Source organism: Chiloscyllium plagiosum, chromosome 23, assembly GCF_004010195.1.
Source record: "Chiloscyllium plagiosum isolate BGI_BamShark_2017 chromosome 23, ASM401019v2, whole genome shotgun sequence".
Taxonomy (NCBI): Eukaryota; Metazoa; Chordata; class Chondrichthyes; order Orectolobiformes; family Hemiscylliidae; genus Chiloscyllium; species Chiloscyllium plagiosum.
Genome location: NC_057732.1, coordinates 15,542,191 through 15,565,495, shown reverse-complemented (window position 1 = coordinate 15,565,495; position 23,305 = coordinate 15,542,191). Strand labels below are relative to the sequence as shown.

Genomic DNA, 23,305 nt, shown 5'->3' with positions numbered 1-23,305 from the left:
TTTTCAATTTAACCTTTTTATTTTTGCTCTAACAACTGAGTTTAGAACTCGCACCAAACTTTAATGAATAAAATTGGTTCCAAGGTTAAAATTCTACTCACTACTTTCTTCAGAAATATTGATCACCAGCCTTCAACATTTTCTTATTATCATTTCCACTGCATAATCTGGTAACGCATTTCTTGAGAACAGAGTCATGAAATGATTTTTTTTTAATAGGTTTCTCATCAATTCTCTTACAGGTATCTGTCAATGGTACTGAAGTGAAAGTTCCATATTATGGAAATGGACTTAGCATGATAAAACATGGCATCAAAATAGCTATTAATATTCATGCTATTCGAACCACAATTGTTGGTTCCAATACCACCTTCAAGATTACAGTGCCAGAACAGTATTTCTTAGATAATACCGAAGGACAATGTGGTATGTTTATGTGTTACCGTTACAACAGTGACAACTTATCTTTATATTAAGTCTTTGAAGTTCTATGACATTTCAAGGCATTTCACCTCAGCATTACAAAACACAGTGTAGCACCAATCCTCATAGAGAGATATTAAGTTGAATGACTGAAAGACTTGACCAAAGTAGCCGTTCTTACAAGAATAAACAAAAATAGGAATTGCTGGAGAAATTCAGAGATCTGGCAGACTTTGGTCACTGGACTCAAAGCACTAATTTTGTCTTTTCTCTATAGCTGGTCCCAGACCAAGTGAGTTTTTTTCCAGTATTTTCTACTTCGGCTTGTTTCAAGTCTCTAGTATTCAGAGTTGTTTGATTTATTATGGTTGTTTATCAGATAGTTTATAGGAAAAAAGAGAGATGGAGATGTGTATGGGGAAATAATTGCTGAAGCCAAGGCCAGCAATGGCTCGCAGATTATCAAGGGGTCAAATTTGAATAAGCACAAATATTTTGGAGGCCTTCGAATCCAGGACAGCTTACAATTATTGTGGGTGGGTTCATAAACAAAATCGAAACTTTTCACTGGAGGATGATGCATTATTGGAAGTCTTAGTCAGTAAACACAGGGATTACTGTTGTACAGGAGCTGCCACAGGACAGTGGCACTAGACGTTTAATTAACCTCAAGTAATGGAAACTTGATCATGGGAAACCAACTTGGAGTGCAGTAAGAAATCAGGTCAAGAGATTCCAGAGGCATAAGTAAGGGTTCAGCAGCAGATCAGCAGAGACAGGATAAGGTCAGGTAACGTCATGGAGTTGGAAATAGGGGACCTTTGTAAGGATGAGAATACATGGTCAGCCATTCACCACAGGGTCATGCACAACACCCAGACTGAAAACTGGTGTCATAGAGTCATAGAGATGTACAATATGGAAACAGATCCTTCAGTCCAACTCACCCATGCCAACCAGATATCTCAACCCAATCTAGTCTCACCTGTCAGCACCCACCAAACACTTCCTATTCATATACCCATCCAAATGCCTTTTAAATATTGCAATTGTTTAATCTCAGACTGTGGGCCCAGAGGATTGGAGAGAGTAGCTCCAGTACTGAATGTTCAATAAGCAGTTTGATAATTGAGCAGAGCAGTTGAGAGAGGCGATAGTGACGTGGAGCTCATGTTGTTCGCATATTGTTGCAAGCTGTCATTGTCCTTTCAATGAGGTTGTCAAGATGGCCAAGGTAGATTTGAGGAGAACATTAGGATAATGATGAGTGATTGGGAAGACAAACCATCACACATGATACCTGGTTCTTGTGCATCGACAAGAGTAGCAATCTCACTGAGCTGAACAGTAGGGGAGAAGTGCTGGAGGAGAATGGTGTAGTTAACTATGTCAAAGGCAGCAGATAAAGAAGGGATTGTTTATCTCCAGCACAGTCACATAAGATGTCATTTGTGGTTTTGGTTTGAAGTGTTTTTGGTCATGTGGTGGCGCATGAAACTTGATTGGAGGATTCCAATGACAAGTTCCAAAAATGATGACAATATACCGAGGAGGCAACAATGTTTCAAGGACTGTGGACAGAAAAGGAAGACTGGGGATCACCTTATATCAAGAAGCTGCAAGAATTATGGTATTCATTTAATGGATTGCAGTTTAGAGAACACGTGGGACAATAGAAAATTATTATTTCCAAAAAAAATTATGTTGGATGTTAGCCTATTTCCCTTTCCACATCTGTCTCTCTCTGCAACCTGTTATGTTTCTCTTTTGGCTCTAAATCAGATCTCTAGCATTTATGGTACTTTGCTTTGATTTAAGTAACATAACATGCTTTGGATTTTCTCATCAGGTCCTGTACTAGGCAAGGGACATATTTGTACACCTTAAGGAATGATAAATGTTATCTATAGTTCATTAATTATATTAATTAAACACATTGGATAAAAGTTAATAAATTTGGAATTTTCATGCTATTAAACCACTTGTCAGCTTCCAGTTATTTTCTAAATCTTTCTTGTGTCATTGCAAAAAACACATACTTAAGTTCTTGAACATATGGAGGTTAGACTTTAAAGTTTTATCATTGTAATTTGTGTTTAAAACATGAATTTTGTGCTAATAGAGCAAAATAATATGTTTATTAATGCAAAATATTTCCGCTTCACAGGTTCTTGTTCCAAAGATATTAATGATGAATGTACAAGAAGGAATGGAAATTTAGAATCTCTTGACTGCTGTCACAAAACTGCACTTGACTGGAAAGTTGACAATCCTAATAAGGCATATTGTGCAGCAGCTCCTACAGATATGTCGTGTGAAGCCCCTCCTACACCCCCAACATGCGCATATGAGAATACAGTGTGTGATATTATATCTGGACAGTATGTACTTTTTTGTGTCATTTCATTGAAAATAAGTGACCAAATTGATTCCTTATTCAATTCACAGATTTCAATTTTAAATTTATGTTTTACATAACCTACAAGAGATAACTAGCATAAGGTTTTTTTTACTAGTTTTCTGAAAATGTTCTGAACTAACTGTTAACAGTTTTGCTGAAAGTATTGGGAGGTGAGCCTGTCTGATACTACCAAAGGCAGGAACTTGTGTTTCACTGCAACCTAATGGCCAAATTGCAAGCGTCCAGTTAAAGAATTTATTTGTCAATTATGCCATCTTTATCGCCCAACGCTGCTGGCATTTTACCTCCTGGCGTGTGATGGCAAGACATCATGTAGAAAAACTCCGATAAATTCAAATGTTCTCCCACCAGATCTCTGATAGGATCCCTTGAATCCTGACAAAGGGTCCTGCCTGAAACCTGCCTGACTCTCCTGCTTTTCTGATGCTGCTTCACCCGCTGTACCTTTTCCGGTTCCACATTTTCTTAACTGTGACTTGCGAGTACCTGCAGTCCTCACCAATTCCAGGAAAGGGGAATCTCCACTATAACTCCTCTATCGCTCATGTAAGAGGGTCAACTGGACAACTTGGCTTGCAGCACAGTTAAGGGAGGTGCACTAACCCCACTGGCCACTAGTTGCTGGAAGTTCTATGCTTAGTACTCTGTCAAGTCTGTCTTGCCATGCAGGCAGCCTCTGCTTCTTCCTCCTGTCACACCAATGGCTATGTTTGCCTCAAACTGTCCTGTCACTGACGCAGAGTCCCACCGCCAATTTGCTCCCTAGGTCTTCTGCCTCAGCGGGGACTACTTTATCTCTTTGCAAAAAGTCTAGTCAAAACTTTTTTTTCTCATCCAAGTGTTTTAGATTGTATTGTATAGGTTTTATAATTGGATCTATCCAATCAGAAAATGTGAAAGAATTCCATTGTGAGAGCTAGTTATCCACTTTTTAACCAGCTCCATTTTGGAATGGCATAGAAATGACTTGCCCATTTCTGAATGCTTCCTTGCAAATACATCTTCAAGGGTGTTAGCTATTTCTTTCCTTTTTAACTTGTTTGCTGTTTCCATCCATTTGGGAAAGGCATCCAATGTTTCTCATGATGATGCACTCAAGGTGGAAGAGGAGTGTCATTGATGCGCACCAACTTAAAATGCATTTCTATTCATTTTGGATAGTATCATTTTGATGTTAATAAGAATAATATAACTGTGGTAGCTTTATCATATTGTAGTTTCAGGTTTTATTAAGCTATGCACGTGTCAGGGGAATTTGAAACAGAAAGTTGGAACATTCTGCGAATTAGTGGTGTCAAAACCTGGATAATTATATTGCTACACATTTTTTGGAACAACCTTGATATTTTGAACAGACATGAACAGTGTGCCTTATTCAACTGCTTGTATGATACGTTCACTGTGTTATTTCAGACATTCCCTTGATAATTATCTTAAAATGTCATTGACTAATACTTTGAATATAAATATCAAACAATTTATAAAAATTATTTGAAAATAAACTTTAGAAATCAGTGTACATTGATGTGTCTAAAAGTAATTGTAAACTTATATAGCTGTCCAAGATTCTTCTCTTCCTTCCTCGAACACAGGCATTAATCCTTTCAGATACAATCCTTTTAGGTACAATAACACAGGAAGCAATTTTAGATGCTATTCCATTGGAGGACAACTTGCTGGTTATAATAAAACTCTGGAGCTTTCTTAGGTGAGAGATCATTTTGGCTTTTGTCATGTTACCAGCATTGAAATGGTTTTATATTCCTATTCTACAGATCATTCAGAAATTGCAACAAAATGCAAGATCTTACAAAGTACATTAAGGTGTGTCAGAATGACCACTGTGCAGTGAATTCTACAGAGTTGGAATGTTCTTCTTTGGAAGCTGCTGCCATGATATGTACTGCAGCTGGGGCATGTACTGACTGGAGAGCCTCGACAAATGGATTATGCCGTAAGTGCTATGAAACTATGGAATGATTGTTGACACTTTAAATTAAGTATGTGGTAGCATCGCCTGGGTCTAAGAGACATGGGCTGTGGTAGAATCACCTGGGGGTCTAAGAGACATGGGCTGTGGTAGCATCACCTGGGGGTCTAAGAGACATGGGCTGTGGTAGCATCGCCTGGGGGTCTAAGAGACATGGGCTGTGGTAGCATCGCCTGGGGGTCTAAGAGACATGGGCTGTGGTAGCATCGCCTGGGGGTCTAAGAGACATTAGCTGTGGTAGAATCGGCCAAGAAACATTTTGGTATCAGAATCATTGCATTCCACCTTTTACACTTTCCACAAGCACCATGGCTGGATTTTCTCCATTTAGCAGTTAGTTGGCAACTGTCAATTATTTACATTTGTTAAAATCCCTGTGAACAGCAAAACATGCTGCATTAATATTCTAGCAAAGATCCTAGAGAACTCACTGAACAAGTTAGCAGTCTGAAAAACCCGACATGGAATCCAGAGTGGGTTCTTATATGGTTCAGCTAGCTGCCTCTTCTCAATGTCCCCCTCTTGCCCACACACACTACAGGGGAGGCCATGATCCACAAGAACCAACCAAACATACCCTTCTACCATGGGCAGCAGCACTTGACTTTGAGGGAGCCATTGCCGCTATTCTAGCATCTATCGAATGCCCTGGCAGTGTGCCTAGGACAGAAGCTAAAATTAAAGCAAATTACTGCAGATGCTAGAAACTGAAACTAAGAGTGAAAATGATGGAAAATCTCAGCAGGTCTGGCAGCATCTGTAAGGAGAGAAAATAGCTGATGTTTTGAGTCTAAGAGACATGGGCTGTGGTAGCATCACCTGGGGGTCTAAGAGACATAAGCTGTGGTAGAATCGGCCAAGAAACATTTTGGTATCAGGATCATTGCATTATTTACATTTGTCAAAGCTGCTTTGACAAAGGGTCAGTTAGACTCGAAACATCAGCTCTTTTCTTTCCTTACAGATGCTGCCAGACCTGCTGAGATTTTCCAGCATTTTCTCTTTTGGTGCCTAGGATAGACTTGGCCAGCAGAGCGCACCAGCAAACAGCATTGCATGGCTGCATGGGGTCCAGTAACCACACAGGGACAGACCTTCACCAGTCCTGAGTGGGGACTCGGCTGTTTGCCAAGGCTGCTTCCTTGCTCTGACAATTGCCCTTTGCCTACTATCCGTGCAATGGCATTTGGCACAGTCATACACCAAGCAAATGGAATCAGCAGCTAGCATGTTAGAAAGTCTGAAGGAGTAGTCCACAGTAAAGTCCATTGGAGCACCTGACAACCCTGGGAGGGGGAGGGGGTTTGCAGAGGAGGTCTGTTGTAGTTGTGGACATGAGGCAGTGGTCAATTTGTGCAACATAAGAAACCTGGGGGAAAGATTAATAAGCCTGCTAGGTGCTTTGACCACTGGTTGGAGAACTGTGGAGAATACTCTTCAGTTACATGGGGGAGGCCCAACAGAATTATATGCATAACAGACACTTAGCTGGTGCTGTCTGACTGGCCCTGGGATCCAGGATGTTGAGGATAGAGTATCCACAAGTCAAGAACTGCCTTTCCCTCACTTCTCATTGCAGTTAGCATCAAGGTTAGCATCAGTTAGCATCATTTCCATTGCTGGAAATGCACAGCCAATGCTCAGTGAAGAACCCCCAAGCCAAAATTGACTGAGGATGTAATGAGGGTTGTAGAGAGAGATCATGAGACAGAAGAGGACAGCAGGCTTGGACATAATGGTGCGAGCATGGCTTTCAGGAACCCCGTCTTCCCAATCCCAGATTTCCTTAATCAGGCACTGTGAGATTGCATGACAAACAGTCTCCAGCAGGGCTTCTAGGCAGCCTTTGGAAGGCCCAGGAAAATCATACTGCTCCATGTTAATCCCTGAGCAAGTAAATTGTGGAGGGTCAGGATAATCGGAATGAACTGGGTCAATTAAACATCAGAATTACTGAGAGTTGACAGGATTTTAACAGCCTTTTGGTTTGAAGCATGTAATCTCCTTTGATGGAAGATTGCATCCCATGGACTGCTGGCTGGAGAAGTTCCAGTGTAGTTTTGAGCAGAGGTTTGATCTGTTACAGCCTATGCAAGCCCCATGTAAACACATTGTGCATTTTACACAGGAGCTAGGTATAAGACACCTGCTTGCACCATTATTGAGGTGTTTCCCCACCTTGAGCACCCCAGGAACAGGGACCCTGACTTCAAGAGATCTGCTGTTCATTAGTGACTCACAGCTGTTCAGTGCTAAGTGCTTTATATACTCATTGGAGACCTCCAGCTCAAGTTAAAATGTATTAAAGCTTGTGAAAGAAGTAAAAGATTGAACAAGGAATTATTCAGATAAAAAATCTATTCCTTTTATCAAAATGCTTATGTTTCTTTTAGAGTATTCACGAATGATTAAAACTTGTTCTCAGTTAAACACAAGTTGTATTTCATTTGGGAACAATTATGCATGATTTTATTCCAAACACTTACAGCTTTTGATAATCTTAATAACATCAATATTTTGAATGTCCCTGTCTAACTTATTTCTAACGTTTTATTTTAAGCCTACAGCTGTCCAGTGGGTTTCACATATAAAGCCTGTGCTGTTTATAATCATAACTACTGTAAAGATGGGTAGGTATTTGTCATGTATTCTGAATTATCCAAATTTGTATCATAACTTATCATCACAAATGTCCATATTTTGAAACCGTAGTTTTGATTAAAGTTTTTAAAAATTACTATGCCTTTCATTACTGTAGCATTGATTAAATATGACCAATAACTACAATGTTTATTTTCAGTGAGATGATATCTGGGGAGAAATTTGATGAGAGAGTTGAAGGCTGCTTTTGTGCATTTGGTTTGATGTTGTCTGAGGATGGAACCCAATGTGTTCCTTCATGTCAGAGTGAGTAACTATGAAAATGTACAAATACTCATACATTATAACTAACATATCAATACAACAAGCACTTTTTTTTATCTCTGGCAAAGGTGGCACTCATTTAACAACATGACACTGCTTTTTCCACAGAATGCAAAGATGATGCAGGAAACACAAGAGATGTGAGTGTCTCCTCTTTATTGTTTCCAAGTTTCTAATTTTTTCAAGTAAACTTTTCTGGCACTAAAACAATGTGTAGCATCAAGATAAAATTTCACTTTTTTAAAAAATAAGGTAATTGCAATTCATTGAACTGCAATCTCTTTAATCACTTTCATAGATGTCATTATCTTTTGGCCATAATATATTTTTAAATACCTATATTAGAGCATGTTATCTGAAGGTACGATGGAGTGGAATGTCTCCTACCTGGAGTCGTGAAGGCAGTGGCAAGAAAATTGGCAAAATGGTCAAAAATTAAAAATTCAGAACCTCAATGTCTAGAAAACATTTCCAAAATTTCCTGGCAATTTCAGAATGTTGCAGTTGCCTTACTTCCATGGATTTGCATCTTGTTAAATCTGCAATTCATCTCATTTATTCACTACGTCCAACTCTCCTCTCCTTCCCTGAGAAACTAAATGGCACAAGTTCCTAATGTGCCAATCAGAGTCACAATCTGGTGGCTGCAGCTCACCAGATGCTTGTTTCAGACTTCACCACAGTTTCTCTGCAGGCTCCATGAACATCAGCTTCCATGTTACAGTGCCTGATCTCAGTCCAACTCTCACACCACTTCAAACCTTCAAGACATAATTGTCACTGAGCTCCAAAGTTGAAATTGTCATGATTCTGCCAGATTGCTTTACATCCAGGGACACACGTACACCTCACGCATCTAAACAGGATGTATCCTATGTTTCTCAGCACTCATTCACGTTTCTGCTTACTTGGAGACTGCCGGGCTCTGTGACTTGCATTCCTTTTCAGCCAGGAGGGAGATACAGGCAGTTTGTCACAGTGGGAGCACTGTGTGGCATATGCTATGCCAATTGCTAACACCTCACATTGCAGATACACTGTATGTGCACCAAGCAAATGATCACATGTGAAAGTCAATGTGAAGTTGCACTAAGTGGTCTCAAGGAGCCTATAGGAGAAAGTGAGGTCTGCAGATGCTGGAGATCAGAGCTGAAAATGTGTTGCTGGAAAAGCGCAGCAGGTCAGGCAGCATCCAGGGAACAGGAGAATCGACGTTTCGGGCATAAGCCCTTCTTCAGGAAGAAGGGCTTATGCCCGAAACGTCGATTCTCCTGTTCTCTGGATGCTGCCTGACCTGCTGCGCTTTTCCAGCAACACATTTTCAGCTCAAGGAGCCTATAGTCAGAGATAACTGCCATAGGCAGTCAAGGGACTTGTCCAATTCCAGTCCAGAGGTTGAGCCATTGCCAGTTAGGCACTTGATCCCTAAGAGGTTGGGCATCCATGCTCTCAGAGTTGGAGATTAGGCCTTTGGTCAGCCCTGCAGATCAAGTACGACCAGTTCAAGGACTACAGGTCGAGTCAGTCAGGGTGCGGTAGAGCTAGCAAGTGGGCCATTTTATGTCCCTAATTAGGCACAGGGAATGATTGAGTATGATGTAAATCAGTGCAAGACCAGTTAATGGTGAGGCAGGAGAGGTTGTGGGATGTAACCAGTGGATATATAGAAAGGGCAATAAGGGAATATAGTTTGAAAGGGTTAGCTGTGAGTGCCATTAGTGAACATCACACAAGCCATACAGAGAAGTACAATCCATGAGACTTAGTGAGCTAAGCATGCAGTGCCAGGGTTTAATTACATGGTGGCCCGATGAGTGGTAATGGCGGAGAGGAGATAGTGGCACTTAACATTGTGGAACATAGAGAATCATCAAATTTCTTTCTTCATTTCCAAGCATTCTAATAATCCAGGACACAACACTGACCCAGGCTGCCATCTGGGTCTAGGCTGGCTGGATTTAGAGATGTTGCCTCTGCTGGTGTAACAGGAATAAGGACAGCCTTCCTCTCCACTACCCCATTCACCACCTCTCCAGCTCCCTGTCTGTAAAACGGGGAGTGAGCTTTCCTATTGACCCATGTCTTCATATAATAATCGAGCACCACAGGGTCAGTGGCAGTGATGGGAAACTGAGTTTTATGTATGACACCCATGGCATGAATGCCAGGAGCAATTGCAGGCATTGCCAGTTCTCTTGTCACACAATTTCACAAGAAGGGGATGTGGAGCCATGAATGCACAAATAATGAGGTGAAAAAGCGATTATTGCTTGAGAAAAGTCATTCCAAGCCAGTCACTCTTGCAGACTTGGCATCATGAATCACACTCAGCCAAAAGCTTTAACTGAAAATAATAAATGTAAGTCCATGATGAAACTGAGCTGTTCCAGTTGTACCATTTGATTTAGAATCTTACAGCACTGAAGAAGGCCATTAAACTCCTTAATGCTGGGCTCTCTCTTTGAAAGTACTATAAAATTATTTCAATTTCTCTGCTCTTTTCTTATCGACCTTGCAAAATTTTATTTCTTAAAATATATATTCCATTCTCTTTTTAAATGGAATCAGATAGCTGTACACTTTGAAGTTAGGCTTTTCAGGTTATGTGGATTTATTGTGTAAAATAATTTCCTTCACTACTTCTTTGTTCTGTTATCACTCACTTTAAACCTGTCCCCCCTGTGTACTGACCTCCTGCCAACAGAAACAGTCTTCACCCACCTAATTAGTAAAACCATTTATATTTTATTTCTCCTTTCTTGTACTGTTACCTTTTTCAAAGATGTAAACTGTAGCAGAACAATTTAACTTCGCAATCAACTGTCTAGATTATAATGGTGCTGGAAAAGCACAGCAGTTCAGGCAGCATCTGAGGAGCAGGAAAATCGACGTTTCGGGCAAGAAGGGTCTCTGCCTGTATTCCTGATGAAGGGCTTTTGCCCGAAACATCGATTTTCCTGCTCCTCAGATGCTCTCTGAACCGCTGTGCTTTTCCAGCATCATTGTAATCTAGACTCTGGTTTCCAGCATCTGCAGTCATTGTTTTTACTTAGCAATCAACTCCCAATCTGATTCCAGGATATATTGATCTCCAACTATATTTTTATGAAATATGTCTGATTACTCTTAACGTTAGTCCCTAATACAAAGGTTTCTCACATTCATGCTTTCTTTCAATGTTTTCCAACATCATTCCATATTGCATCAAACTACTTTATTTTTAAATCATTAGTAATTGATCTAAAGATTGCCTTTGCTTTCATTAATGTTCACTATAAAGGAAGTCATCATAATGGTGAAAGGTTATCCCAGCATTATTGAAGAATAGACTTGTTGATGCTTTGAACGATTGTTCAGTATCCATATTTTGAACTCCAGTTGTCATCGTGTAAATCCTTTCAATTTAGATTAGTCACAGATTGAGAACCTTGCTAGATGAATTTCTGGTTTGTGATATTAGCCCAAGAAAAGAGGATTATGAATCAACTGGGATTAAACACATTGGGAATCCACTGGAGGAAGATTCTCACTTTTTGACAGTAGTATGGTATCAGTCATATGTTGTATTACTACTCACTGCTCAATTCACGTATAAAGAACAAAACTCTGTATAATAGTCAAGCCAGCAATTCAGCTAGACAAAGGTTGGCTTGTGCTGCAAAATAATGCCAATAGCATGGGTTCAATTCCTGCTCCAATTAGGTTATCATGAAGGATGCTCCATCTTTACCTCTCCCCTCACTTGAGCTGTGGTGACCCTCAGGTTAAACTCACCATCAGTCACCTAATTCTCTCCACTGAGAGAACTGCCCTATGGTGTGGTAAGACCATGACAACTTTACCTATACATAGTGGCATACAAGTGGTGTCATGCTACTGAATGAAAAATCTAGGACACCAGGCTAATATTCTGAGGTTGTGTTCAAATCCCACAATTTCAGGCAGCAAAATTTGAATTGAATAAAAATTAAACAGATGACTGGAATGCAACCATTCTCAATTGTTATGATGACCTTTCTGGTTTATTAATGCCCTTTAAGGAAGGAAATCTTCCTTTGTTACCTGCTCTGGCTAGATGTGACTCCAGACCCATAGCAATGTGGTTGAATCTGACCCGTCCACTGGGCAATTAGGTATGGGCAATAAATGCTGAGCCAGCCAGTGCCACCAACATACTATGAATGAATTTTAAAACCTCATTCAGTGCCTCCTTAGCCTGTTCATTATAGCACTGAAATTAAGTTGTTTCAGGGTGTTCAACACATGGTACAGCCTGGCAGGAATTGCTCAAAGAAATCATAGATACGAATCTTAACTGATTATGTCAGTCCAATCCTGTGCCATTGAGGGAATTGTCATGATGGACTGCCCAGATGCCCATGACTTAACTATTTGCCACCACAAACATCTGAACCACTTGCAAGGGTTTCCTAACTTCTTAGTTTTAACCTTATTTTTATAACAACATTTCTCTGTTTTCCTTTTCCAGGAAGGTGAAAGTTGGTCTCATCCCAATGATACATGTATCCAATACCAATGTTCAAAAGGTGTGGTAACAAAGTTGCAAATAACATGTTCGTCTCGTCCAACCTGTGACGAGGTCAGTACAAACCTGTACATGATTTTAGTAACTTTTGTTTGCCATGATGTGTTATGATATGGAGGTGCCAGTGTTGGACTGGGGCAGACAAGGTCAGAAATCACAAAACACCAGGCTATGGGTTTATTTGAAATTACAAGCTTTCAAAGCACCTGATGAAGGGGCAGCGCTCTGAAAGCTAGTGATTTCAAATAAATGTGCTGCACAATACCTTGGTATCATGTGATTTCTGACAATGATGTGTTATAATACAGAATTTGTGATTTGTTTTTCTATAAATCTGATGTGTGAGAGGCATTGACCATTGGATGTCAAGCTCAAAGAGCACTAAAAAGAGAAATAACCCAAAATTAGAGGAGAAAACTTTCTACCACCATTAAGGGAACTTTTAGAACTCACTTTTAGTATTAAGTGAGGATTAGGTGGCACGGTGAAGAAATATCCATTTAAGATTGGAATGCTACAATAAATCATTAAACTGTTCCTTCATCTCAGTAACCAGGGTTTTAGTTAGACTAGACAGGTGTGAGAAATGCTTCTTTTGTTTGCTGCAAGTTTTTACTCAAAATACAATTGGCCAAGCTTATGGCTATTGTTCATGTGTTTGGGGTCCACAGTACAAAACTGTCTTTAATTTTGATCAAATTGAAAACAATTAACAATCTTATCTGAGAGGTGAAACTCCAAATAGGAAACAAAAATTGGACATAATAATGGATAATAAGAAGGTGGAATTTGAATTGTTTTCGAGACAGACGGAATAAATAGGATTTTAATGTGCATTTGGATCTGCCATTTTGGCCCAGATGAATCTTGTGGTAAGCTAATGTCATTCAGAGAGAATAACAGCCTTCTCTCTGTAATTTAAGTGGGTTGATTTCTGTCATCTTAATTCTGGATATCATGTTCACAAGACTATAAAAATCTGCAATATTCATCAAATTTATATGTTGTAGTAGTACAATGCAGTTCTGAGGTTCATATACATAAAAAGGAATGAAGAGACAGAGTTTTCTGCCACAATTCTTACCTGTCACTGATTATCTTCACTGCTGACTCTGACAAAAAAAAATCTATCTTTGTGCAACACTCACCTAAAATGCATATAAAAAATCATTAGACAAAAGATCAATAATGAGTTGTTTGAAGCAAAGATAAAACTGAAAACGAGTTATAAAATGCAATTATAACTTATGTTAATTATCAAGCATGACATATCTGACTGCAAATTCAAATGACAGGGACTGACTTAAATTGCATTGCAGTTACACCACTATGTGGCTCATTTTCTCCTGTAGCAGTCCATGACAGCACTTACCCTTCACATAGACAAACAAATCTAAACATAACTGTCCACACTGTTCCCATATCTTTTCTATGAGTATTTATTAATATACTTGAAACAAATATTCTTGCATTTGCCTTCAAAAGCGAATGTGCTTTGAGAATAAATGGTCATTAATTCTAGGGACACTTAAGAAAATATAATTAAAACTTATTAATCATAATCTGCATTTTCTATAAAATGGGACCTCAAGCAGCTGGCAGCAATGGTGACTGAGGGCACTGAGCAGGGGAGCTGCGTAATCTTTTCAGATCTCCACCAAGCAAAGGAGACAATGAGGAAGGGAAGTTGCAGCAGGAGAATGTACTCTCATTTGAAAATAAAGAGTATTGTCAATGGAGAGAGAACTGATGGAAAGGGAGAGAAGGCAGACAAAGGGATTCGTCAGCTCAATGTAACCCACATGGTCATTCCATGTATACAGTGTTCCTTGTTTCTTGTTAATTTTTTTCCAGTTGGTGATGCCCCAATGCCAGTGAAATAAAGAACCTTTGCATCATTGTCTTTGGGCTGTATGCATGTTTGAATTGCGTGTAACATCTATATAGTTTGTGCATCTGCCACATTCAACACTAATATAAACTGTGAAACAATGTATATTATTCAATAAGGACAATTTAATATTTTCTTTGTGTTCAGGCTAACAAAATATGGGATAGCTATCACTGCTGCTACACCTGTTTGCAGGAAGGTAAGCATTTCATTTTGTGTACTGTTGACTACTTCAGCAGCTTATTCTTTCTTGCATTAATTTATTAAACAACTTACTTAACAAGTACTGGGGCTTTGAATTTCATCCTCCGTACCTGTTATGAATCACCCACTTGACAAAAGTTACTTTATTTCAAAGGTATTTAATATGACTATGAACTACTTTTGAGTTTGCTCAGGTTACTTTGGAAGACAGCATATTCTCTTCTTTCTATATCAACACTTATTGAAATAGGTGTGTGTGACTGACAGGCTTTAACCTGATTTTGAAATTGTGAGATCTGTGCTTTGGCTTTTCTTCTGACCGATGGGTCAGATGCTGAAGTAACTGCTCCAATACCAGATTGACAAAGTATTGAAGCAGCACAAAAATACATCGACAATTCAATGCAGTTTCGCAAAGCATTTTGACCTCCCAGCACTGGAGTTGTGATTGTACAACTTTTTCAATTACATTAAGCTAACGAACTGATGTTATGGATCACAGGAGAGCCAACATCACATTTCACCTGGCAGAACTCCTGCCCAGCTGCCATTTTGACCTCTGCACAGATCCAGTGGGAAAGCTAAACCACAATTTCCATGGTGCAATTTAGTTCTTGGCTTTTTCAGCAAGATTCCCATTCCAAAACCAATGGTGTGGAAATTGAATTGCCTATCTATATCAATCAACAGATTTATTCGTGTTCAATCATTTCTTTTAAAGATGATGGTCTGAGCTTGTTTTGTGTCTGAGGAAAACCTAATAAAACTTTCATCTGCTGGTGTCTCTTACTTAAAAGGTTTAGTTCTTCAAATGAAAAAAAAGCCTCTTAAATCCAATTGAACTATCTGTACCAGTTATGTATAATGCAACTGAAAATAATGTTCTGATGATTCCTCCCAACACCTACAGTAAAAGTCTGTGCTGTAAAAAACAAACAGCTCACTTTCACGAAGGATAACTGTTCAACAAATGTTGTGGTGCAAGTATGTGATGGATATTGTGACTCATTTGCCATGTAAGTAATTTGATTTAACTTTTTTTGTATATTTTAAACAGAATAATGAATCAAACAAAAATTCAAAATAAGCTTGATATATACAGCAGGTCAATAACACTGTTGTAGTAAAGAGGCAATAAATAGTTTGGACTTGTACACTATCTCTTTGTTGACTTATATAATAGACAGCATGCTCCAACAGTCATTCCATTCCTGCATTTTCATAGAATCCCTACAATATGGAAACAGGCTATTAGGACAAGTGCACACCAATCTTTCGAAGAGTAATCCACCCAGACTCATTTCCTTACCCTATATTTATCCCTGAATAATGCACCTCACCTACACATCCCTGAACATTATGGGCAATTTAGCTTGACCAATTCACCTAACCTGCACATCTTTAGATTGTGGGAGGAAACCATAGCACCCGGAGGAAACCCACACAGACGCAGAGAGAACATGCAAACTCCACACAGTTGCCCGATGCTGGAATTGAACCCAGGTCCCTGGCGCTGTGAGGCCGCAATGCTAACCACAGAGCCACTGTGACACCCTTATTATTTGCTCATATTTTCATGAATTTTATACAGGATAAATAGCTTGACGCCATCATGATGCTGTAGCTTTGTGAATAAAATATGTAATTGAATAAGGTAACAGGTTAACTTGATTGAATAACTTGACGTAATTGTGACCTTGTTATTATTCAGGTTCAATCCCAAAGTGAATGGCATGGAACGACAGTGTTCTTGCTGCTATGAAAATCAATATGAGACAAGAACAGCGATGTTGCAATGCTCCAATGGAAACACGACTTCATATTCATATATTTATGTGAACTCATGCCAGTGCAAATCCTGTGGAAACACAGCATATTAATGTTGCGCACACATAGCTAACCAGCTGAACATATTTCAATTAATGCTTAAATTAGACACTAAATTCTAAACTCGAAGATTCATTTTCTTTATGTATTCTGCTTGATTGGTACTACTTGGTGGTGATAAGATAATGTTGTAACATTACTCCCAAATGCTTCTTTTAAACTGTGGGAATGTAGTCTCTTCATAACATGTCATTTATCTGTTGCAAACCTTTCACTCATTTAATGGCAAAATAAAATCAATAAAGTTTTGTTCCATATGAATTTAACATTGCAATTTGTATGTTGTCATATTTGTTCCATTATTATAAATATGCGAAACACATAAGTTGCTTACAATTTAAATTCACTTTCTCTGCACTCCTATTTATGTTGGCAGATTTATAACTAATTTGGTAATGGATTTGGCAAGTTATGTCAAAATAAGCTTGAAGTTCCGCCAATTCTGATACATAACACAAGTACTGAACATTGAGAACCATCTGTCTGACCTATCTGGCATTAGTAACAGATTAATATAACCTATACATAATTGTTGCAAATTATTTCAGATTTCCAGTGCAATTGCTGTAATGAGGTCAGTCAGGCAGACCTCATAGAATTTGACTTCTCTGATTTAGGCTGTTAACCTTGTGCAATCAGAAAGTCCTGACTGACAGATATAAACAGGAGTGTCTTCCGTGGTTACGTTAGAGCCCGGGTGTCTTTGGAGAAGGAGCACGCGGTGTCGACCAAAACCCTGGAGTTGTTCAGGGAGAGGTGGGCGCCGCAGGGAGTGGAGTGCATCATTTCTCCCTCCAACTCTATTTTGATTTAGTCCCTACCCTCCCCCTCACTGTTTTGATCACACAGCACTGCCCTTTGATGTGAAGGGCATTATTTGTCACTGGCCACCTGGGTGTTTTCCTATCTTCCTGGTGGTGGAAATTGAATAAAGATTCGTGCACTTTGTGTCTTTCACTGTGTCTCACACCTGTGCACACACACACCATGGGTGCTGGGGATAAAGTAAGCACTACCGGACTTAGGTGGTAGTGTGGGGGTTAATAGAACTTAAAAAAAAAGAGGAAAAAAAAATAAAAAAATAAAAAAAATAAACAGGAGTATCCCGTGGAGGGGGTCGTTAGGGCCGACTGCCTGCCCCTCTTCCGCGGTTACGTTAGAGCCCGGGTGTCCTTGGAGAAGGAGCACGCGGTGTCGACCAACACCCTGGAGTTGTTCAGGGAGAGGTGGGCGCCGCAGGGAGTGGAGTGCATCATTTCTCCCTCCAACTCTATTTTGATTTAGTCCCTACCCTCTCCTTCACTGTTTTGATCACGCAGCACTGCCCTTTGATGTGAAGGGCAGTGATATCACTGGCCACCCGGGTGTTTTCCTATCTTCCTGGTGGTGGAATTTGAATAAAGATTCGTGCATTTTGTGTCTTTCACTGTGTCTCACCCCTGCACACACACACTATGGGTGCTGGGGATATAATAAGCACTACCGCACTTAGGTGGTAGTGTGGGGGTTAATTAAAAAAAAGAAAAATAAATAAATAAACAGGAATGTTTTGATAAAAAAAAAGAAGAAAAACAAATTAACCGGAGTGTCAGAGGTTCTGTTCACTCTGAGAGCTGACTCTGAGGGAGTAGGATCAGTGTCAAGTACTTCCCATGTGTAAATAAAGGGTTACTCTGTGATCCTGTGAGGCTATTTCGGAAGCGAAAAGCATACCCCTTGAGATATTTACTCACAGCAGTCATCTTTAAGTTGGGACAAGCATTTCTGGCATCAAGCCATTATTTGGGAAACTTGACTCATTCTGTCTTGCCATTGAAGGCCTAGTATACAGAAAGAACGTATTATCTTTTTCAGTTAAATGATATTGGAGCAAATGAAAAGCATTGAGTAACTTTCCTGATGGTTTGTGGACCTGCAGCTTTTTCAATTTTTGGGAGCTTAACTTTCCCCAAGTAAACCTTTCAAAGAGTTGTGATTTGGTTAAGGAATATTAAGACCTCAACTCTCCTGTACTTCTGAGGTTGGTTTTACTCAGCAGTTGGAAATGTGTTGCTGGAAAAGCGCAGCAGGTCAGGCAGCATCCAGGGAACAGTGGGGGCGGAGAGGTCAAGAAGAAGACTGCAGGTCAGGAGGGCGGTGCCGGGCTGGAGGGATCCGGCTGAGACAAGGTGGGGGGAGGGGGGATGGAGAAACTGTGGAGTCCAAGTTCATCCCCTGCGGTTGGAGGGTTCCCAGTCGGAAGATAAGATGCTCCTCCTCCGACCGTCGGGTTGTTGTGGTTTGGCGGTGGATGAGTCCAATGACCTGCATATCCTCGGTGGAGTGGGAGGGGGAGTTGAAATGCTGTGCCACAGGTTGGTTGGGTTGGTTCGTCCGGGTGGCCCAGAGGTGCTCTCTGAATCGCTCCGCAAGTAGGCGGCCTGTCTCCCCAATATAGAGGAGGCCACACCGGCTGCAGCGGATGCAGTAGATGATGTGGGTGGAGGTGCAGGTGAATCTGTGGCGGATATGGAAGTTTCCTTTGGGGCCTTGGAGAGGAGTGAGGGGGGAGGTGTGGGCGCAAGTGTTGCACCTCCTGTGGTTGCAAGGGAAGGTGCCGGGAGTGGAGGTTGGGTCGGTGGGGGGTGTAGATCTGACAAGGGAGTGGCGGAGGGAGTGGTCTGTACGGAAGGCTGGTAGGGGAGGGGAGGGAAATATATCCTTGGTGCTGGGGTCTGTTTGGAGGTGGCGGAAGTGACGGCGGATGATGCGCTGTAGATGGAGATTGGTGGGGTGGTAGGTGAGGACCAGTGGGGTTTTGTCCTGGTGGCGGTTGGAGGGGCGGGGTTCAAGGGCGGAGGAGCGGGAAGTGGGAGAGATGCGGTGGAGGGCATCGTCGACCATGTCGGGGGGGAAATTGCGGTCCTTGAAGAAGGAGGCCATCTGGGTTGTGCGTTTTTGGAACTGGTCCTCCTGGGATCAGATGCGGCGGAGTCGAAGGAATTGGGAGAATGGGATGGCGTTTTTACAGGGGGCAGGATGGGAGGAGGTGTAGTCCAGGTAGCTGTGGGAGTCTGTCGGTTTGTAGTAGAAACCGACTCAGCAGTTCAAAACCGAGGGAAATCCAGATCAGGATTTTTGACAGGGTTAAAACAACTGGCAAAGGCACGTGACTTTCATCTTATCCTTAAGGAGATGATGCAACCATACAAAAGAGCCTACTAACTGAGGCCCAACGGACTTCAAACAGGCACTGCAGCTGGCTTCACCATTGGGTAATATGGCAAGTGAAGCATATGAATTGCAGGGTATTCCAATGGAAGTGGAAACCCTTGTCGGTCCAAATGAGTTTGGGGAACATTACGGGAGTGAAGGCAATTATGGAGGAACTCTAGGACAGCCCACAGTAAAACCCCAAAACAAAACCAACCCTCAGCTAAAAGGTTAACATTTTCTTCAGGATCCAGGCTGGCAAACCATTAGAGTTGTTGCGTGGAATCACAACAGCAAAAAGAGTCCCCCTGGTCTTTAACCGTGTAAGAGAACTCATCCAGGAGAGTGCACACCATGGAAAGTCCACCCACGTCTGGTTGTGTGGGTCAAATGGTTAAATTGCCTCGCAACGTCCAAATTAGAACCAATCAAAATAAAATATCTGGCTAAATGGTCACCTAGTTCTAATAGAGGTCAACATCATTTCCATAATCACCGAACCAGCCTTAAACAAAATTCCCTCTGGATTCCAACCCTTAGGTTTGCACAATTTATACTGGGGAGCCTTTACAGATTAAGGGTACAACTTCAGTTCCACTCTCAAGAAGTAGCTGGTTCAGTTACCACTGATTGTAGTAAAAGGAAAGGATTGGATCCAAGCTTGATGGGGTCAAATTGGTTGAGGAAGATTCTCCTTGATTGCCAGAACATTTTTGATCAGCGAATAGCTGCCTGATTGAAGTCCTAATTAAATACCTTAAAGTTTCTCAGGAAGGTCTCAGGACTATTAATGGAGTCAAGGCCATTTTATGTGTTGGCCAGGAAACAAATACACAATTTTGCAAGGCCCGCCCAGAGCCGCTTGTATTACGGGCAAAGGTAGAGGCAAATATCAGGAGGTTGGAAAGCAAAGGAATCATGAAACCAGTCCAGGTTGTGGAATGGGCAGCACTGATTGAGAAGCCGCTCAGAAGGGAATTTCAGAATTTCGTCCCTGTGACAGCAAAAGAACATTTATCAAGTTCCAAGTCAGAATTCTGTGAGACTTGAAGCTTGTGATGCATCTGCTGACCTTTTCCATTTAGATGATGGGCGTAGTATGTTTGGAAGGTGTTGTCACTACATGTTACTACAGTATATTCACTATCAATAGCAGATTTTGTGTGCACTATGCACCACTGCCAAAGAATATTGACAATGAAAACAAAGACTATTGAAGGTTTTGGATGTAATGCCGATAAAATGTGTTCCTTCATTCAGGTTGGTGCCAATCGTCTTGAGTGCTTTGGCAACAGTACCCATTCAGGCAATTGGTGAATATTCCACAACCTGTGATTTGAGGATGATTGGAAAGCTTTGAGGAGTCAAGAGGTGAGATACTTATCTAGTCTTTGACCTGCTCTTGTAGCCACAGTATTTTTCTGGATGGTTCAGTTCAGTTTCTGGTCAATGGTAACTCACTGGATGTCGATAGTATGAGATTCAGAGATCAGAGAAAGGCCATCATACCTTAACCAAAAATATTCAAGGATCAGGTGTGATTCACTACAGTGAGAGGACATCAGAGGCCATTCCTGTGTAACACAGCGCCTCACAGCACCAGAGACCCGGGTTCACTTCCCGCCTCAGGCGACTGACTGTGTGGAGTTTGCACGTTCTCCCCGTGTCTGCGTGGGTTTCCTCCGGGTGCTCCGGTTTCCTCCCACAGTCCAAAGATGTGCAGGGTCAGGTGAATTGGCCGTACTCAATTGCCCCTAGTGTTAGGTAAGGGGTAAATGTAGGGGTATGGGTGGGTTCGCTTCAGCGGGTCGGTGTGGACTTGTTGGGCCGAAGGGCCTGTTTCCACACTGTAATGTAATCTAATCTAAAAACACATGAGAAGAGTGATAAAAAGTAACTATCAAGGAATTGATATAGAGAGGCCTTTGATTCCGTCCAGCCTGCAGAGCTATGGAGATCCCTAAGTGTGATTTGAACATACACATTACTGAATATGGCTCTTTCAAAGATTTTACAAACATGCCAATGGTGTGATGGGTTTACGTGAAGTTAAGACAGTGCCACTGGCAAGGGAGTCAGACAAGAAAGTTAGCTGTCACCACTCCCATTCATTCCAGGATTTATACACCCCAGGCAGATCAATACTTAACCACCTACAGCAAATGAGTCAATCCTCAAATAAAGAAACGACTAACTCCTTGTTAAGCCTTTTGATTGTTGTGAAATACATCTTTAAACTCACCCACTGGGCAAATACACCAACCATTTTCACAGAAATAGGTTTCTTACATCCTCCTATGCCATGTTTCACGCAATCAGTCAGGATGTATTTTTAATTTGATTTCCATTTTTCACTAAAAACAGTCATTGGACATTGATTTTTAAATATTTTGTTTGCCAATGTAATCAAAGCGAAGAACATGTACTGATGCCATTGGTCACTTCCAGGAAATATCCTAAATATTGAGTTTCAGTACAATATTATCGAGATTTAGAACAGGTACCATTTAGAGTCATAGAGTCATAGAGATGTACAGCATGGAAACAGATCCTGCGGTCCAACCCGTCCATGCCGACCAGATATCCCAACCCAATCTAGTCCCACCTGCCAGCATCCGGCCCATATCTCTCCAAACCTTTCCTATTCATATACCCATCCAAATGCCTCTTAAATGTTGCAATTGTACCAGCCTCCACCACATCCTCTGGCACCTCATTCCATACACGTACCATCCTCTGTGTGAAAAAGTTGCCCCTTAGGTCTCTTTTATATCTTTCCCCTGTCACCCTAAAACTATGCCCTCTAGTTCTGGACTCCCCGACCCCAGGGAAAAGACTTTGCCAATTCATCCTATCCATCCCTCATAATTTTGTAAACCTCTATAAGGTCACCCCTCAACCTCTGATGCTCCAGGGAAAATAGCCCCAGCATGTTCAGCCTCTCCCCGAAGCTCAGACCCTCCAACCCTGGCAACATCCTTGTAAATCTTTATTGAACACTTTCAAGTTTCACAACATCTTTCCGATAGGAAGGAGACCAGAATTGCACGCAATATTCCAACACTGGCCTAACCAATATCCTGTATAGTCACAACATGACCTCCAACGCCTGTACTCAATACTCTGACCAATAAAGGAAAGCATACCAAACGCCTTCTTCACTATCCTATCTACCTGCTACTCCACTTTCAAGGAGCTATGAAACTGGCCTCTTTCCTCAGCAACATTCCCCTAGGACCTTACCATTAAGTGTAAAAGTCCTGCTAAGATTTGCTTTCCCAAAATGCATCACCTCACATTTATCTGAATTAAACTCCATCTGCCACTTCTCAGCCCATTGGCCCATCTGGTCCAGATCCTATTGAAATCTGAGTTAACCCTCTTCGCTGTCCAGTACATCTCCAATTTTGGTGTCATCTGCAAGCTTACTAACTGCACCTCTTATGCTCGCATCCAAATCATTTATGTAAATGACAAAAAGTAGATGGCTCAGCACCGATCCTTGTGGCACTCCACTGGTCACAGGCCTCCAGTCTGAAAAACAACCCTCCACTACCACATTCTGTTTTCTACCTTTGAGCCAGTTCTGTATCCAAATGGCTAGTTCTCCCTGTATTCCATGAGATTAACCTTGCTAATCAGTCTCCCATGGGGAACCTTGTTGAACGCCTTACTGAAGTCCATATAGATCACATCTACTGCTCTGCCCTCATCAATCTTCTTTGTTACTTCTTCAAAAAACTCAATCAAGTTTGTGACACATGATTTCCTATGCACAAAGCCATGTTGACTATCCTGAATCAGTCCTTGCCTTTCCAAATACAT

The 23,305-nt window shown here is 41.1% G+C and overlaps 2 protein-coding genes across 2 annotated transcripts in view; both read left to right on the top strand.

Moving 5' to 3' along the window:
* The window catches only part of LOC122561447 (mucin-19-like), a 75,398-nt gene extending 75,136 nt beyond the window's left edge, over positions 1–262 (top strand). The window contains exon 47 of the mRNA XM_043713190.1: positions 243–262. Coding sequence (XP_043569125.1) covers positions 243–262 — 20 coding nt within the window. The remainder of the gene's footprint in view (positions 1–242) is intronic.
* LOC122561645 (mucin-2-like) lies at positions 248–16,510 on the top strand. The gene is made up of 10 exons (XM_043713598.1): positions 248–426; positions 2,591–2,804; positions 4,621–4,799; positions 7,396–7,465; positions 7,636–7,742; positions 7,869–7,900; positions 12,250–12,360; positions 14,345–14,396; positions 15,312–15,417; positions 16,113–16,510. Exons 1-10 carry the CDS (start codon positions 297–299, stop codon positions 16,279–16,281), a joined length of 1,170 nt encoding a protein of 389 aa, XP_043569533.1. The 5' UTR covers positions 248–296; the 3' UTR covers positions 16,282–16,510.
* Positions 16,511–23,305: the final 6,795 nt, after the last annotated feature.

Coding starts and splice junctions, on each gene's coding strand:
- LOC122561645 (XM_043713598.1), top strand. CDS start 297: ATGATAAAACATGGCATCAAAATAGCTATTAATATTCATGCTATTCGA. Junction 12,361..14,344: donor CTCGTCCAACCTGTGACGAG/GTCAGTACAAAC, acceptor CTTTGTGTTCAG/GCTAACAAAATATGGGATAG. Junction 14,397..15,311: donor CTACACCTGTTTGCAGGAAG/GTAAGCATTTCA, acceptor CAACACCTACAG/TAAAAGTCTGTGCTGTAAAA.